The following is a 16,525-nucleotide window of genomic DNA, read 5'->3' on the forward strand; positions in this document are numbered from 1 at the left end:
ACTCCGATTTTCCTGACACTAACAAACAACAGTTTAGAGGTCGAGGTACGAGGCGACCCTGCAGAGGATATGTAGCACCACATTTCCAACAATGGTGGCCCCCTACACCATGGGGTTTCCCTCCACAGCAGTTCCAACCACCTAATGCATCGTATCAGATGTACACGCAAGATTTCAATAATCAGTCTTTTTTAGGGTCAGGTCAAGGCCGAACAAGAGGCAGAAGAAGGAATCGACAAGCCCAAGTTCACTGGAATCAACCATCTCCGGTTGCTCCACAGATGAACACTCGCAGCAGATCCAAACAGAATCAACAACAACCAGGACAGAACCTAGAGGAGATTTGATAGTGAATTTAAGCAAGAAAATCCTGACTGCAGATGAAGAAGCAGTTCTTAACAAAGGGCTTGGATTTGTCGTGACATCAGATGGCGATGATTTCCAAGGGTCAGCTGGTGGGTGTTTTGTTTGCTTTTAGAGCTAGCTCACCAACATGCTAATGTTGCATACAGGAAATATTGTACTCCGCCGAAACCACACATTACTTTACGATAAGATGCAAGTAAATGAGCATGAGTCATGCTATCTCTTATAACACTCAGAACGCTTTGCCTCTGTTCTCACAGCTGAAACCTTGTGCTTGAGTTGGCATACTTTAACGAATTTGAGATTCGTAAGGAGGCTCTGTTTGTCTTTAACAAGATGAAACAATTTGGAGTTGCTAGACTTATTAGACATACTAACATCAGCCAAATCGCTAGGCAACATATATTGTTATGTATGCTCGTTCTTTTACTTGGGCACCTTGAGAGATTTGCACACACATAGAGGCAACATATTCCACTTAGGGTTTATTAATTTCTTAAACAAGCTATAAGAAGTTTATATTAAGCCCTCTACAGGAATACATTTGCAAGTATGCATGTGGTCACTCCGTATATGAATCAAATTAGTGAGTCACAGTACCACACAGACGACATTAAGAAAGGCCAGCCATTTTTTCACTACGAGGCTGTTTACTACTTCCCGTATTTTAACTGACATTAGAAACGTCTGATTGACACTATATGGTCTACAAAATAGAGCTAGAGAGAAAAATATTTTAAAAAATTTCAAGAAATACAATTGAACTCTTAACACCATCATTGATCCGCTTTATATTATCAATTTTTTATAGGGCGGGGTCTCCCAAACCTGAGTTAGTGACCGGGTGAGGTGAGGTCTGCATCTCACACAATGCAGGTGAGTGCACTGTTTTTCCATTGTTTGTATGACAGTGCGGTATCTCAATATGCAATAATTAGAGCTGATTCATATCGCCAATTTGAGATACACAGAATTGTAAGGAACACTGCAAACCATTACTCTGATCACAAAAAGGACTATATTTGTTTATTTCTTACAGGAGTGAAGAGTACCCTGCTCATTCACAGATCTCATCGCTTAAGGTTGTACTCTTTGACAACTCTTATAGCATGACAATTATTTTTGTTTACTTTTGTCACTTTCACATATTCTGCAGTAGCTGGTTAATTTTTAGGTCCTGAAGAAAGCCGGGAACAAGGTCCATTCAGGCTGAAACTAGTTGACCAATCTGTGAAGCAACCTATTTGCTAAAAGTTGCTTATACACGTTTTTAACAGGATTGGCAGAGAGATGGTTATTAAAGTTTGTTTCTCTCTCTCCCAACTCCCTTTTTAATCTTCACTTATATGCACTGCACTAACATTTCATCACAAAAGAGACGATTTACTATATTTGTATAATCATGACCATGCTGGTTAGTCTCTGTCTCTGAAGGTTACTTCTCTGGCTTTATCTTTTTCGTCCAGTCGCAATCTTTGCTACATACTTTCCCTCGATGCTTTGAGGAGCAGTAGCAAGATTGAAGGATAACCAAGTGATGACACTGGCCTCTCTTGGCAGTTGATGGAAATCCTATCAAGTTTTGTGAATTTATTTATTTTCCATTTTTCCTTTCTCACCTACATTTCAGCTCTAGAGTGACTGTCGTAGGAAGGATAGTCTGTTTGGGTGCTAAGAGATAGGTTGTTTGTTCCTTACTGCCTTTTTGACCACCAGTTTCTATTGTAGTTTTTTCACTCTGTAGATTCAACACACAGTAATATGTGTTTGATTCAATATTTAGCCTCTCTTTAACAATGATTTCTAACGCTGTAAATAAGTAACTCTTCCCCAAATACATTATTTATATATTTAACCATTTCATTTGGGACACATAATCCTGTGCAAAGCCTTTCTTATTGATTTTATTTATTTTTCAAACAAGAAGTAACAAAACGTACTGTAGAAAGAACACCGTGCACTTCGGATGGGTTTCCTTTGAATGTACATATCGTGCTGTGAGGAGTGGTACGGTTTACAAGAGCATAAACATCGCACCATTTCAAGTAGCCGACGTAGAGAGGGAGTAAGCATTGATTGTAAGTATTGGGGGCGGATTGGGAACCCAGAGCAGCCCCGTCAATTTTGTAGGACCATCCCGGGGTTAGGGGGCATTGAGGGCTTTTGCCACTGGGAGCCGATATTTCAGTAGCGCTGCGAAACCGGCCACCAGTAACAAACAAGCATTTGCAATGCAATGGGTCGCCCATTTACGCGAGTTTAAGCTATTGGCATTGTAAATGAGAATGCCTTTTATTTGAGTTTTAAAAACAAAAATTAAAGGCATTGTCATTTGCAATCTGAATAGCTCAAATTTTGAGTGAATATCCTTGTATTTTCCAACAACTAGAAAACGAATGATGGCCTCAATCGAAGCACAAGTTAGATTGGTGGAAGGAACTCATTTACACTGAAAGCCAAACAGGACAATAAAGGCTGCATATGTGCATCTGTTCCATTAACTAATACTCAAAGTGGAATACTGAGAAATTATTTCTGACCGTTATTGGGAAATCATAGACCTGTACCATACCCACCCCGGTGTGCTACAAGAACCCTCAGACCAAAACTATAAAAGATGGCTGTCCAGCCACAGAACAAAATGGATGTTACGCCAATGCAACATGGCAGATGCATTAAATAGACTGAGAACATTTTAGTGATGCAGTCATGAAAGAACCTATAAAACAAACTTAATTCTGCAACACAACATCTTTGCAACAGATTACTCTGCTTACTGAGGCTCTATGTTTTTTGCTGTTTTGATTTTCTCCTTGAATCTCGATCTGGACTTTTGTTACTTGGCAGAACACTGGATTCTGAATGATAATTGCACCTTTGTTGATTTACCAAAATCCTGTTTGCTCTAGGCCTAATATAAGGGTAAAATTGGATGGTGGCCTCACTGACGTAGTACCATGGGATGACCCTAAACATTTCATTAATGCGCCCCAGATATACCGAAACCAGACTGTGTTGCTTGTGTTCCCATCTGAAGCAAACCTGGTCTGACATATGAGGCTGGACTGTTCCTTGTGGATGAGAGCCAGGCCTGGGTTGCATATGGCTGGTTTCTGCCTGGAGGGGCATACAGAGGAAAAAGATGGAATGGAATACAGCCCCCAAATACACCCATGGCTGGCATGAATCCAATAAAAGATATTTCTAATACCAGAGCAATATTATTAATTCCTATCTGCCTACAATTCTCATCAGCACTCATCACCTACTGCCCCTCTCAGTCCTTCCAGCAGCTGGGAAGGGGTCTATGGTGGCAAATGGTTGATTACTTGCTGTCATCATTCTCGACCGTTTGACACATGAGAATTCCAGTATGACTGTGGAAAGATCCACTCTTACCCATTACTTAACTGACACTACAGAAGAGCTTCAGTGGAGGTATTGCATATCGATGCAACGTCTAGAAAAGTAGACAATTCAACCCTTTGGGCATGCGCACCACTATTCTTAGCAGTTTGTTTACGATACAAACAATGCCCTATTCTGATTTTACAAAATAAACAGAACCCTTCACTTTAAGCAGAAACGTGTCATTTTTTAAAACTGTTCACAAAAAATACTAAGTATTTTTTTTCCCTGTTCAACTGCCTAAAATACACAGACTGGCAGAGTTTGTGGACACCCCGTATAGAGCTCTATATATAATGCTATTTCGACGAGTACATAAATCTAGCATTAGATGTCCTTCGATGGCTCGACCTTGCCATAGGTGACCCCGGTAGCAGAGAGTCTTGCATGGCCTATTTCGGCAGCTGGGACAATTAATTCAGTGCATTTTTTATGCAGTCACGCAGTGTCGTGATCTGTTACAAGGGAAATGGCAGCAGTAAATTACTGGTCTGGCCTGCGTTGTCAAGACACACAATGGGAGCATAAAAAACATTCTCCCTAAAATGATAACAACATTCTGAAGTGGAATCTCTGCTGATTCTAAGGTACAAGCAGGGCAACTGCTGCAGCCAACACATTCTGCTGAACCGTCTCTAAAACGGGCAGGTCAGCAAGGCTCGAAGCGCGTTCATTCACACCGAAGGCGCCGCCGAAGAAATCCAGCTCTTGTTTACAGATGACAATAATTTTTAAAAGGATCAGGTGTTTTACCTTGAAATGCTACAAGTTTGTGTCCCATTTAAAGAAAGTGCGATATCCGTCCCCCTGGACCGCGCTGCTTGCCTTGTGCACTCTATTTACAGACTGTAAGACACGAGCCCTAATGCAAAGTGAAATCCATCAAGCCAAAATGCTGCAGCAGCATTGCAAGTCTAACATCACCGAGGGAACCCTCGTCCTGATTACAGCACTGATAAGGAGAAAACAAGGAATGTCAGGAATGCAGCTGGCATCCGGCCGCGTTGCTGCTCGCTCCTGAGCTCCCTAGGCCAGGGGAGTTCACTTTTACAGAGAAGGCGGGACATGCATCCACCTTTGACCGATTGCGGGCTTTCAATTTTTGAAAGCCACATGCAATGGCCAATCACTTCAGCTTTTCAGGAAACTTCTGCGTGTGGCTTTTTTTAGCCAGAACCACGAGTTTGCTGAAAAGCTGAAGTGATTCCAAGAGGTCATTTTCTAGAGCAGCGTATGCACGCTGCACTAGGCTCGACCTAAAAAAGCAGACCTCACTGCTGCAGAACCGGCCCCCACCCTTCCAGCCTCCCGGGGAGATGCTCGATGCCAGCTACAGCCAGTCCGGCCCAGGAATATTCAAGGCAGTCCATTAAAGAAGTTAGGTTGTTATGTGGAGGTAGGTAGTGTTTTAGCAAATGTTCTTCTTTCAGGTGCGATATGCCAACGCTGCTTAGTTATGCAAGCATGCGAGATGTAGGCACGTGTAAATCTACCATGTTTGATATGTGGATAGAAATATCCTCCCAGAAATTGTAAACTAAGCGGCATTTTGAAGCAAGATGAAGAAATTCAGCCTCCGTTGCCCGGCAGCTCATAAAAGCAGAGGTCGCGCGAAGGATGCATTTCAGCCGTCCCAGTGGGTATAGAGGCAATGTATAGTGTATCAATCTGCTGTTTAGAGTGTCTGTAAACAGCAGAACCTACATTAGTCCCTCATCCCTTTTGCTTAGATTAATTACTATGTGAGACCCCCATGCCTCCGAGACACCCCCCTAATTATGTAAATAGGAAGATCCTTCCCCCCACCCCACATTCTGCTTCTTGTAGCCTGCCCAAGAATGAACAGTTGGACTGGCCAAACAGGTCAGGAGGGAGGGAATAATTATTCAAAGAGAGATATGGCAGAAGCAAGAGGTGGTCTCTGAGTAAGCAATTACCGGTAAGCAATCAAAGTATTTCTCTATTATTTGGTGATGCAAATTGACAGACCATAACCTTTGGCTGAGCAAGTGGCTATTGGTGCCTCTTTTTTTTTTTTTTTATTAATTTGCATATTTATATAGCGTGAACTCGACCCAAAGGTATTAGAGCGCTTTATCATGAGCACCAGTTACATGACACAGGGACACATTCATACTTGGTAGGCACCAGGAGATTACGTGATGTGCTCAGAATCACAGGATTTTGAGCCAATGCTGGGACTCGAACCTGGTTGCCCAGCTTCATAGTCGGCAGCTCTGGCCGTTAGGTTAGGCCACATCCAACCTCTATGTGGAATGGCAATAGCGTACTGTTATACAGCGGAGGTAGTGTTGTCTTCAAAGTTAGAGATGCGTTCTTCGGCTGTTTTGATTCGTCTTCTTGTTTGCCAAGTTTTATCCAGCCTAAACTATTTGTAAGCAAGTTAGTTTTATGATTGATAGCTATAAATCTTTTTTACTGGATGTCCAGAAGAGTCTTAATGTCTGCTTCACTAAGTTGGCAAGGTCTTGAAAGCTGTCTGATATTGACGAGTTCTCTTTTTCAATTGCTTTGATAGTGCACTTAGGGTCAAAAGATAGTTTGGCCTGTTTGGGGGTCATCCTTTCCTTTTTTTGAACTTACAGTGACACCACCAGTCCTCTTCATTGCACAGCGACTGATGCCACGAGGAAAGCTGGGCTGTTAGTTGGCTCCTGGATCCTCCTTCCTGAGGTGCAGTTTATGTTTGGTGAATTGAAGTGATGGTAATCCTGACACGACCCTCTGGGGAATCATGGCTGATACCTAGTTTTATAGCTGGTTCTGCTCTTTGAGGGATAATAACGCATATGTTGTGATCAGGTGGGTGTAATATTCTGTCGTTCATGGCCCGTCGGCGAGAGCTTCTGATGCACGGCCATTACGTTGCATGTACGTGATGTAAATGTTCCAACCTGTGAACTTCCTAGGGCCAATGAATCGGGTAAACAGGCAGCTTGTCAGTTCATGGAGTTTGAGTGCACTTCATCATGTAGTCCAGTGATCCAGCTGGGGATACTACACTGCAGTACCAGACCCGGGAGAATTAGGTGTTATGCCCCACCAAAGCCAGTGGGTCACTCTGCCCCACCTCGTTACCCCTGCCCGATATGATGGAGTGAATATGGGAGCCAGTATGAAACAGCAATTTGACCAGGCTATAGCAGAAATCCTGAGCAGGTAACTACCAAGGCACTGGGAGGCACGACGGCACTCACCCGCAGGGCATGCCCAAAGTCCAGCCGGTCAACCACAGTCTCTATGGAGGTGGGTAGTATGTCCTTCGCCTCGCATCCGAGCTGCTACGCATGCTGGGCATTCTGGCACAGATGGGCTGCAGCAGACAGCATGGGTCTGGGTTTTGTAGGTTTTCCAGGTGGCATCAGGCAGGGCAAATCCAACGAGGCAACTGCCAGGTGCTGGTCCTTAAGTCAATTTGCGGACATTGGCAGGCCGAGTGATTGGTCTTTTTCAGTTCCACACAGTCCCATAGGTAGGATTTTTCACCAATAGGTATTGCTGATCAATGCTTCTGTGTGACAATGTGATTTAAAAAAGACAGATTCTGTAGAATATTTCCCCTGGCTCACATAGCCTCAGGCAAGTGCAGCCATCTTGAAATCAGGAACTTTGGTGCCCCCTGTGCCCCTTCATTTTGAGCTATTGCCCATGTTAAGGATATTTTCTTAGACCATATTGATACCGATAAATACAGGTTTTTACAGTGTCATATAGTATTAAAAATAGGGGATTGATGACGCCCCCAACTCTGTGTGAAATAATGATTTTCTTGTAGCTAAACATGCTCTGGTTTTGAACAGCTCCAAAGATTGCTACTTTACCAAGAAGTTGAGATGCATCTTTCACAGTGAACATCATGATAATTGATACAGTCAGCTCACCCCTTAAGTTATTTCCAAATCTTAGCATACCGCACCATACCTGGGTTGGGAATGAACATCTTAAAGTTGTGATCGAACCGTTTCCAGTTGGTGTTGAATTCCACACCCAAATAGCTAACTAATGAGCCCATTTTCAAATTTATCATGGTTTGGTTCTTTTCCTTAGTCTGGTTCCCCTTCATATTCCTAGACATACAAAAGAGGAATTAGATTGTGCCACATAAATATGTAAGTCAATCAGAACCATATAATTTGTACAGGAGTCAGTTTCAGATGTATGACATCTGTGAAATGAAAAGAGCTTAATTGACGTACAAAAAAATATTTCTTTCTTTGTTTGCTGCATCTCTAATGCAATCTTGGTAAAGATGCTATCAAAATCATCAGAATGAATGTTAAATAGAAAGGAAGTTAGAATGTCTCTCTGGTTCTTGTGGATGACTCCAAAGCATCCTTTGTTTGAACTCGTATAAAGGTTAAGACACAGCAGTTCTCATTTTCATCTGAAGCTCAGCTCTTTTGTTACATGTAAAGGTTGAGATAACTTTGAATGGTAGATTCCTAGATCTCTCTGTACTGGTTCAGAAACAAAAGTAAATATTTGGTCAGAAATTGAGTACATAAACCATCATTGAAGTTGGAATGGACATTGGACACCTAAGGTCACCCTACATCTCCCCCCTTTTGAAAAATTAGGACACATTTGTCACCAAGACCAGCTCTTAATACCATCATCAAAAGGCAAATTCTGTATCCCATAGTTAACTACTTGTGTTTGAATAGATCTATAGGGACCCCCTCTGGACCAGTGGAATTCAGTGTGACCTGGGATCTCAAAGCCCTTTTCTCTTTTTCTAAACTAAAATAGATACTCCTTCTACTTTTAACATAGCTAGTAGAGGCAGTGTGAATACCTTAAAAAAGACAGGCTAGAATCCTAGATCCAGCAATTTGAATTTAATATGCCCCACCCCCTACATTTTAGAGAAGAAAAATGGTTGAAAAATAAGCAGCAGTCACCAAGCCCACCTCTGGAAATCACTTCATCTCTGTATGAGATCAGTAGGCATTGTAACATCATTCCCAAAAGCTTTGAAAAGCAACCTCTTAAGATACATGTAACTCATGATCAGGCTCCTTGGGAATCATCCCGCTACCCCCTTCTTTGTCTCTCTGATGCAAATACTGTGCCTTCTTCTGTTCATGAGCGTTGTGGAGTGGTCTTGGAGACCTGGGTAGCATGCTACACATTATATATAAAAATCACTCATAAGTATCATTTATTAAGTTTTCCCTTATTAATGGTCAAAACATCATGCATAATTGTAGCAAATGGGTTACTCCTAATTAATCCCTCTGGATTTTTAGGTTTTTTGGCTACCCCGTTTTTGGACTTTCACTGCGAGTGAGTCTTGCTACCGTTGTCTGACTCACTGTAAATTCTGTGGAAATGGTATGAGAGTGCTCACTGCCCTCCTCTTAAGATAAGGCCGCTAAGGCACAGTAAATGGCTGTGGGCTGGAAAGATGTGTAGACGTGAGCACACAAGGGGTGGAGGATCAAACGTCTCCACACACAATAGAACCATTAACAGTGCTTGGCTCATTTTCTGGCAAAGGAACTGGTTGGGAGGAAATCTCCATCGGCTAATCAACTGTTCACTCAGCACCTGGACTGGGCAAGCCCACAGAAACAATGTAGAAAGACCAGGCCCCTGGATTGAATTCAAATTTTGATTGAAAGGAATTAGGCACTTGTGTTAGTTGTGGGTGGAGCTGAGACACCCAAGCAAAGTCTTTCCACAAGACACTTAAAATAGCCATCTTTAAATGACCCAAAGCTCTGTACAGGAGAGCTGGGGTTGAGTCAGAAGTGAAGTCATAATGGGCACCCGAAGATTGGCTAGGGGTGCCTGTTTTTTTAGAAATTTCCACCTCTTCTTGAACATCCTCTGCACACAGGAGAGGCGCTTGAGAAGACACTGGACCAGGGCGTGATGGCAGCAAAAGAATGCCCAGCTGAAAGAAGAAGTCACCTAATGCCAATGATTTTAACTGCAGCTGCCCCCCCCCCCCCCCAGGACTAGTATGGGTCTTTCTAGAGCTTGTAGGCACTGACACTTTATTGGCTCCTGAGGCCACTGGCAAAGTTGGTCCTGCCTCCGGGTGGAAGCAAAATGCAGGCAGTTTGCTCCCGCCCGAAGCAGGAGCAGAAAGAAGTGCTGCTTTCTCTGGTGCCAGCTCAGTGAAGGTATGCCAGGATCCAGCAGAGTCTGCGGAGACCTTGGGGATCCTCCCAAGCCCCAACAAGCTGGGACCTGGGAACGGAGCATGGAGAGGCCCCAATTTTGGAAAACATTTAAAATGGATGACAACTCCCTCAGCATAGCCTCTAATATATTATTCATGCTTCCAAACTATGGATCACCCCGAAGGCCCCTGTGTGAGCTCTTAACGTAGCATAGTTTGGTTCTGTAGTGCTCTAAGAAGGGCAAGGGCGTCATCAACTTTTGTGGAGTGTTTTGTGGGCTGCCAGGAGCGCAGTAGTCCCTACCTGTGACCCACGATTGGCTCCAGTAAAAATCCCCTTTGTCTCCCAGCGGGTCATATAGATGCCCCCGGGAGAAGGCTGTTGCATTTGCAAACAGTCCTGTCGCTGGAGCTTTTGCCCATACGCTGTGGAGTGTGGGGGACCACTGTTGATCCTAAAGCTGCACTGCCAGCATGGTTAAAGGTAAAAATAAGACTGAGTTACATATTATTCAAACAGAACTTTATTGACAGTGTTGATGGTTAGCAATGCAAAGTTTTACATTACCATAAACAGTATTAAATGTTGGTATTGTCCCCATTGATTTTTGTGGTGTTGCAATGGTAAATTATAATGTTCTTTTTGCTTTTACTCATGTGGTGATACCCTAACAAAACTAGCAGGCCTGCCTTATTGACAATGACACCTCCTTATATTGTAATATTGCATCTAGTATGGTTCAGGGGATTGTGATTGTGGATGTAGGGCGTACCCTGTTCTGAGGGTGTCACCACAACAACTTCAATCTACCCGATTGTATAAATTTGTGATTAATGTGTAGTATTTAGTAATGTCTCTGTAATAAAAACACGTTTCCTTTTTATAAGAAAAAGCACTGAATAGACAATGATTTAGTGAGTGTTGTGGTTGTGTACCAGTGAGCTGGGGGCACTCCCCTGAGAAGACCTTGGACTGCTCTGCTTTGCTACCATTAGAGAATGAAGTGGTACAGTGGGGTATACTTGGTTCCCAGTAAAGAGAAAATTGTAAACACATTACTTGTGAAGGAATCAAATCCTTCACAAGTAAAACCTATTTTTTATTACAGTAATCATGCTTTTTTTGGGGCGTCATAGAACAGACAGACATGTGCCTGCCAGCCATAACTGTATATATGCATATCACATGCAGAACACAACATCTACAGTCTGAAGGTGTACTTTAAATGGGAAAACGTGTGTTAACTTTTTCATGTTTTTACTTCCTTCACCTAAGGACCTAACTTAAAAAATCTTCACTCTCTGTTCATCTCAAATACATTGCTGGTGAACATCTTTTTAGGACTGAATCCTTGAGCAGAAGATTTTAAGTATATGTAGTGAGATAAAGTCTCACTGCTCTGCAAGTGTTTGTAAATGTGCTTTTAGGCAGGATTAAATTAGCACTGCAGCGCTTTTTCTTTGCAAAGCAATATCTGTCCCTTCACTGCACAAATGTGGTTATTTCATGCCCTTTCCCACCCTAACTACACCAAGCATGCCTAGCACATTACAGTGCAGGTGTACATGTACTGTTAGGAGGGAAAATGCATTACAATTGGTAATGGAAATGTGACGGATGTTCCCAGCATTTGCAATTAGCACCCTGAGGGGTGCCTGAACCCCAAAGTTGCCACCCTATACCCATGCTTACGAAATAGATGCACAAAAAATTATTTGAATTGGCCCCAAAAAGCTTTGCTTCAATTAATGTCTTTCCATCTACTAGTGTAACCATAGAGTATTTTGCAAAAAAACTGCAGCCAAATGTTTTCGAATTTTTTAAACAAGACCGTAAGGCAATGGTTTCTCAGTATTCGTTTTTCTTCCTGTTGTTCTAGGTGGATCCGGGCTCATGCTGTGCTGTGTTTGGGCTGGGTGGAATTGGTCTTTCTACTGTCTTGGGCTGCAAAGCTGCTGGAGCTTCCAGAATCATCGGAATTGACATTAACGAGGGCAAGTTTCAAAAGGCAAGAGAGTTTGGAGCCACTGAGTGCATCAACCCTCAATGCTACACTAAGCCCATCCAGGAAGTGCTGATTGAAATGACCGGCGGAGAAGGCGTGGATTATTCATTTGAATGTGTTGGAAATATTGACACAATGGTATGTGTTGTGCAATCATACAGAATACTGTTTGATACTAAGATCTTCAACATTTTTCACATATTAACGACCTGTTAGCATAAAGAATAATTAATGGGCATCTTTCAATAACTGGAATGTTTTTCACTGAGGGTTTCTAAGTCACATCAAATAGACAACGAGAGTGAAACTTGAGATGTAAATGATGTCACTCAGAACCCCAAGGTGAAAAATATACCTCTAGTTTATTTTACCCATTTAAAATTTATATACACCCCCCGAAAAAAAAGATATGTCCCTGCTTCCAACCTATACGCAGTCTCAGAGGAGTAATGGTGGAGTCATGTATAACATGCAATTATTTTTAAAACAAAAAACCAATCTATCTTCTTGCCACCCAACCCACATTTCTATAAAAATCCGCCCCTCTCAAACCCCAATATAAAAAATACCTGTCCTCCTGACACTTCGGATATACCCCTCACCACCTCCCAAAAAGGAAAATAATACCTGGCTTCCGTCCCACCCACCCCTCCTCCCAAACTAAGAAAATCATTACCTGGCCTTCCATTACCCTCTGCATTGTCCCCCCCCCCCTTCCCAGCTCCAAATGGCTCTCCACACTGTCACATTAAAAACAGAGAGCTGGGTCTGATCTGACAGCAGCTGCCTGAGAGCTTCTGACTGTGTTCTTTCTGCAGAGACCCGCGCTAACCTATGAAAAGGTGGGTGGTCCAAGCACAGTGCCACCCACATTCTCCCATCACCCTTTGGTTCATAGAGCCCTGAGATAGGTTTGAGAAGATGAGTGAAAACGCCAACGACCTTTCCACCAATGCACTTCGATCTCTGGAGAACAGTGGTTGACTACTTTGGTTAATCACTATTGTGACGTCACAGTAGTGAATACCCTAAATATTGATCACTCTATGTGCTTTCTGTGGAAGCCACATACAATAGTAGATTCATTTACCTGGCAGAATTATACCATAATATCATTTACATTGGATACTTATAGATAATCATAATTTTGATTGATCATTCTTGACCTAGCTCTACACGCATCAGCTCGCAAGCAAAACTGTACGGTAAGCAGAAGAGGGGTTATAGCTCTCTTAATAGATAGAGGGTAAACGACCTGTGTTTGTCTTGATAACATGACTACAGGACTGACATCCTAGGAAAAATAGTTGTAAAATAAGTATGTCCCATTAACAACATCTTGACTCAGTACTCTGTTTATTCTCTTTTGTGCCTCCACATCATCTCTGAACAAGGGGCAAACAAGAAAACTCCCCATCGAAAAAAAGAGTGATTGGCACATTTAATGTTTTTTTAAAAAGATTTGCAAAATGCGTCTAGATGTTTGTAATAACAACTGTTAGTGATCACTTTAATTGGGCTTTTAATTTGTGAATTGTGTTTTCTGGTTTTTGACGTGACAGTGATCGTAATCATTATAAACATGTCCTCTGTTCCTTAAGAGGGTTCAACTGGTTTGTGAAATTGATGTTACCAGTATTGGTGTATATGGTGAAGAACCATAGACTTCTTTTTTTGTGAACCATGTTTGGGTGGAGCCATGGTTCTTGAAATATTTGTATCCCTAAGTAGCTATAATCATATGTTCTCCAACTGAGAACAGGATTGATGAATGTGCTTTGTTTTCTGGCTGTTTTTCTTAGAGATTGAGGGCACTTTTCAACATTTTTGGGTGGACCTCATCCCTCCTAATGATTAATTCATGTCCTGCTTTCCACTAACTGAGCTACTTAAAGTGCTTGATTCAAAAATTTCAATTTTTTAACTACATGATGGTGGATATAATGAAGCATCTCATCCTTTCTCACCCATTTAGATAAGTTTTGATCGCTGTACCACAATTTCGAACAATTTCCTTGAGCCTGAGCTTGGGAACAACTGTGCAAGCTTAAGAGTGCTGATATAGAAATAAACAAATAAATAAATATCTCATTAAAGCCAATATTATCACTTTAGTTTTAACGCAATATCTCAAAACTACTGGACAGATTTACACCAAGCCTAAAAAATAATATGCTAAATGGGACACATTTTTTCAGTTTCATGAAACAGTTCAAAAGCTATTAGAAAAACAAAACAATGCCTCCAGTCATCCATAACAGAGGAGCGGCAGCTTATCCATAAACTATAGAGCCCGCTCTTGTCTTTTCGTTCTTTCGTTCTTTCGTTCTTTCTTTCGTTCTTTCCTTCCCTTTCTTTCTTTTTTTCTTTCCCTTTCTTTCTTTCTTTCTTTCCCTTTCTTTCTTTCTTTCTTTCCCTTTCTCTCTCTCTGCCTTTTTCTCTGTCTCTTCCTGACGTTCCCTCTCTATGACTTTCTCCCTCTGGCTTGGCGACTACTTCCTTACAAGGTACTTTTAGTTCCCAGACGGCACCGAATAGTGCAGACGATGTTGAAATTCTCCACATATGACTCCACAAACCATTTAGACACTGGTCAAGGGTAATACTTAACACACAATGTTGACCCCAAACGCACTGTAATGGAGGAGACTATGACAAAAACAGTGGTCTATCAGGTACGCCAGGAGGCAACAAGTGACTCCAGCTGTTGGCCTAAGGGGCCTTCACGAATATCCCTGGGGCTCATGGGAGCTTGCCACTATGAGACAAAGGGCTGTATTTTGAGTTTGGCGGAACAGGACAGCGGTGGACGCCCCAACTTCTGTGTTTAGAGCGACTTTGACAAGAATCCACACTTTGAAGAGTGGGTGGAACATCCGCCAGTTTTTCTCAGATGTCCCACACAGGGGTGTAGCAAACACCCCCGCAGCTCCCGCGGTGCGGGGGCCCCCAGTCTTCAGTACGTGAAGGGGGCCCCCTCAGCTTACCTGTAGAGAGCTGTGTGTGTCTTTCTCCACAGGCCACTGCTCTTTTGAGAAGGGACAAGGCAGCACAATGCTGACTGGGGCAGGAGACTGTTTTCAGCTCCAGGACGAGGATATGCTGGGACGCATAGGAAGGTAAACAAGCATTTGCAATGCAATTGGTCTCGGATTTGTGAGAGTTAGAGCTATCGACGTTGTAAAGGACAATGTATTTTACCTATGGGTTTTCTGTTTGAGTGGGGTGAATGTGTGTGGTGTCAAGTGGACATATGTGATTTGGATTGGAAAAGTTAGTTGTGGAATTGTGGTGTGTGGATTGGATCTGTGTAGTGAAATAATGTGGCATGGTGTGCAGGGTAATTATGTGGATGGTAATTATGTGGTATTGAGTGTACTGGAATTATGTGGAGTGGGATTGTCTATCATGGAGTGGGATTGTGTGTCTTGGAGTGAGCTAATCTGGAATGCTATTTTGTGTTGTGGAGTGGTATGTAGTGGAGTTTACTTATGTGGTGAGCTGTTAAATATTGTAGCATGATGTGTAATATTGTGGTGTAGATAGGATGTATGTGGTGTGTTGTGTAATTGTATGGTTGGTTTGCATGATGTAGTTAGTTGTTGAATTATGTGGTTTGGAATGTAAATGTGCAGAGTTGAATTGTGTGACATGGAAGTGTGCGCTGTTGAGTGAAAACTATGTTGAGTGGTATTATGAGGCATGGCGTGAAGTGTAGTTATGTGGAATGTTGCTACGTAGCATAGACTGGATTTATGTGGAATGTATTTATGCAATATGGAGTAGAGCATAATTATGTGGTGCTGAGTAATATTATGTGAAGTGTAATTATGTTGTGTGATGAATTGTGTGGGGATGAAATGTGGAATTGTATGACGTGTGGAATTAGGTGGCATGGTGTGGGGTATAATTGTGCGGAGTGGAATTATGCAGTATGTTGTATTTTGTGGAGGGTAATTATGTGTTTTGGAGTTGAGTGTAAATATGTTGTGTGAAGTATAATTATATAGGTTGAAGTGTAATTTTGTGTAGTTGAATTGTGTTGTGTGGAGTGTAATTATGTGGCTTGGAGTGGTATTAAGTTGTGTGGAATGTTATTAAGTGATGTGGAATTATGTGGTATGGAGTGAAGTGGAAATATGTGTTTCTTTATTTTTTAGGATTGTAATTATGTGGTATGGAATGTTGTAGGGTTAAATTATTTATAGTTGAATTGTGTGGCATGGAATTATGAGATGTTCAAATGTGCTGTGTGTGGTAGAATTAGGTAGTGTGGATTTGGACAAGCTGTGCACGCTAAGGCTTTTATGTCATGTGGTATAAAGTTGACGATTGTCTATTTGTCTGTGTAAAAATAATATGGCTCGTTCTTTACCCTCCGGTACATTTCTGAACAATTTGTTAAGCTAAATTGTATTGTTGCATTGTGTGCGCATGCAGGGAAGAACGAGTGTCTGGCAGACATGCAAAAAATCATCCTACGTCTCAGTATTAACTTCCACACTTCTAAGCAGTAATTCCAATCCTAGAATGAGTTACCAGTTTGCTTTACAACGACAGTTAGTAACACAAGTAAGTGCTTTGCCAGCCTGTA

The 16,525-nt window shown here is 42.1% G+C and overlaps 1 protein-coding gene across 1 annotated transcript in view; it reads left to right on the forward strand.

Moving 5' to 3' along the window:
* The window catches only part of LOC146866380 (alcohol dehydrogenase 1A-like), a 381,054-nt gene that overhangs the window by 161,972 nt on the left and 202,557 nt on the right, over positions 1-16,525 (forward strand). Inside the window, exon 6 of the mRNA XM_085636246.1 lies at positions 11,806-12,069. Within this exon, the coding sequence (XP_085492372.1) occupies positions 11,806-12,069 (264 nt within the window). The remainder of the gene's footprint in view (positions 1-11,805; positions 12,070-16,525) is intronic.

Source organism: Triturus cristatus, chromosome 2_1, assembly GCF_964204655.1.
Source record: "Triturus cristatus chromosome 2_1, aTriCri1.1, whole genome shotgun sequence".
Classification (NCBI taxonomy): domain Eukaryota; kingdom Metazoa; phylum Chordata; class Amphibia; order Caudata; family Salamandridae; genus Triturus; species Triturus cristatus.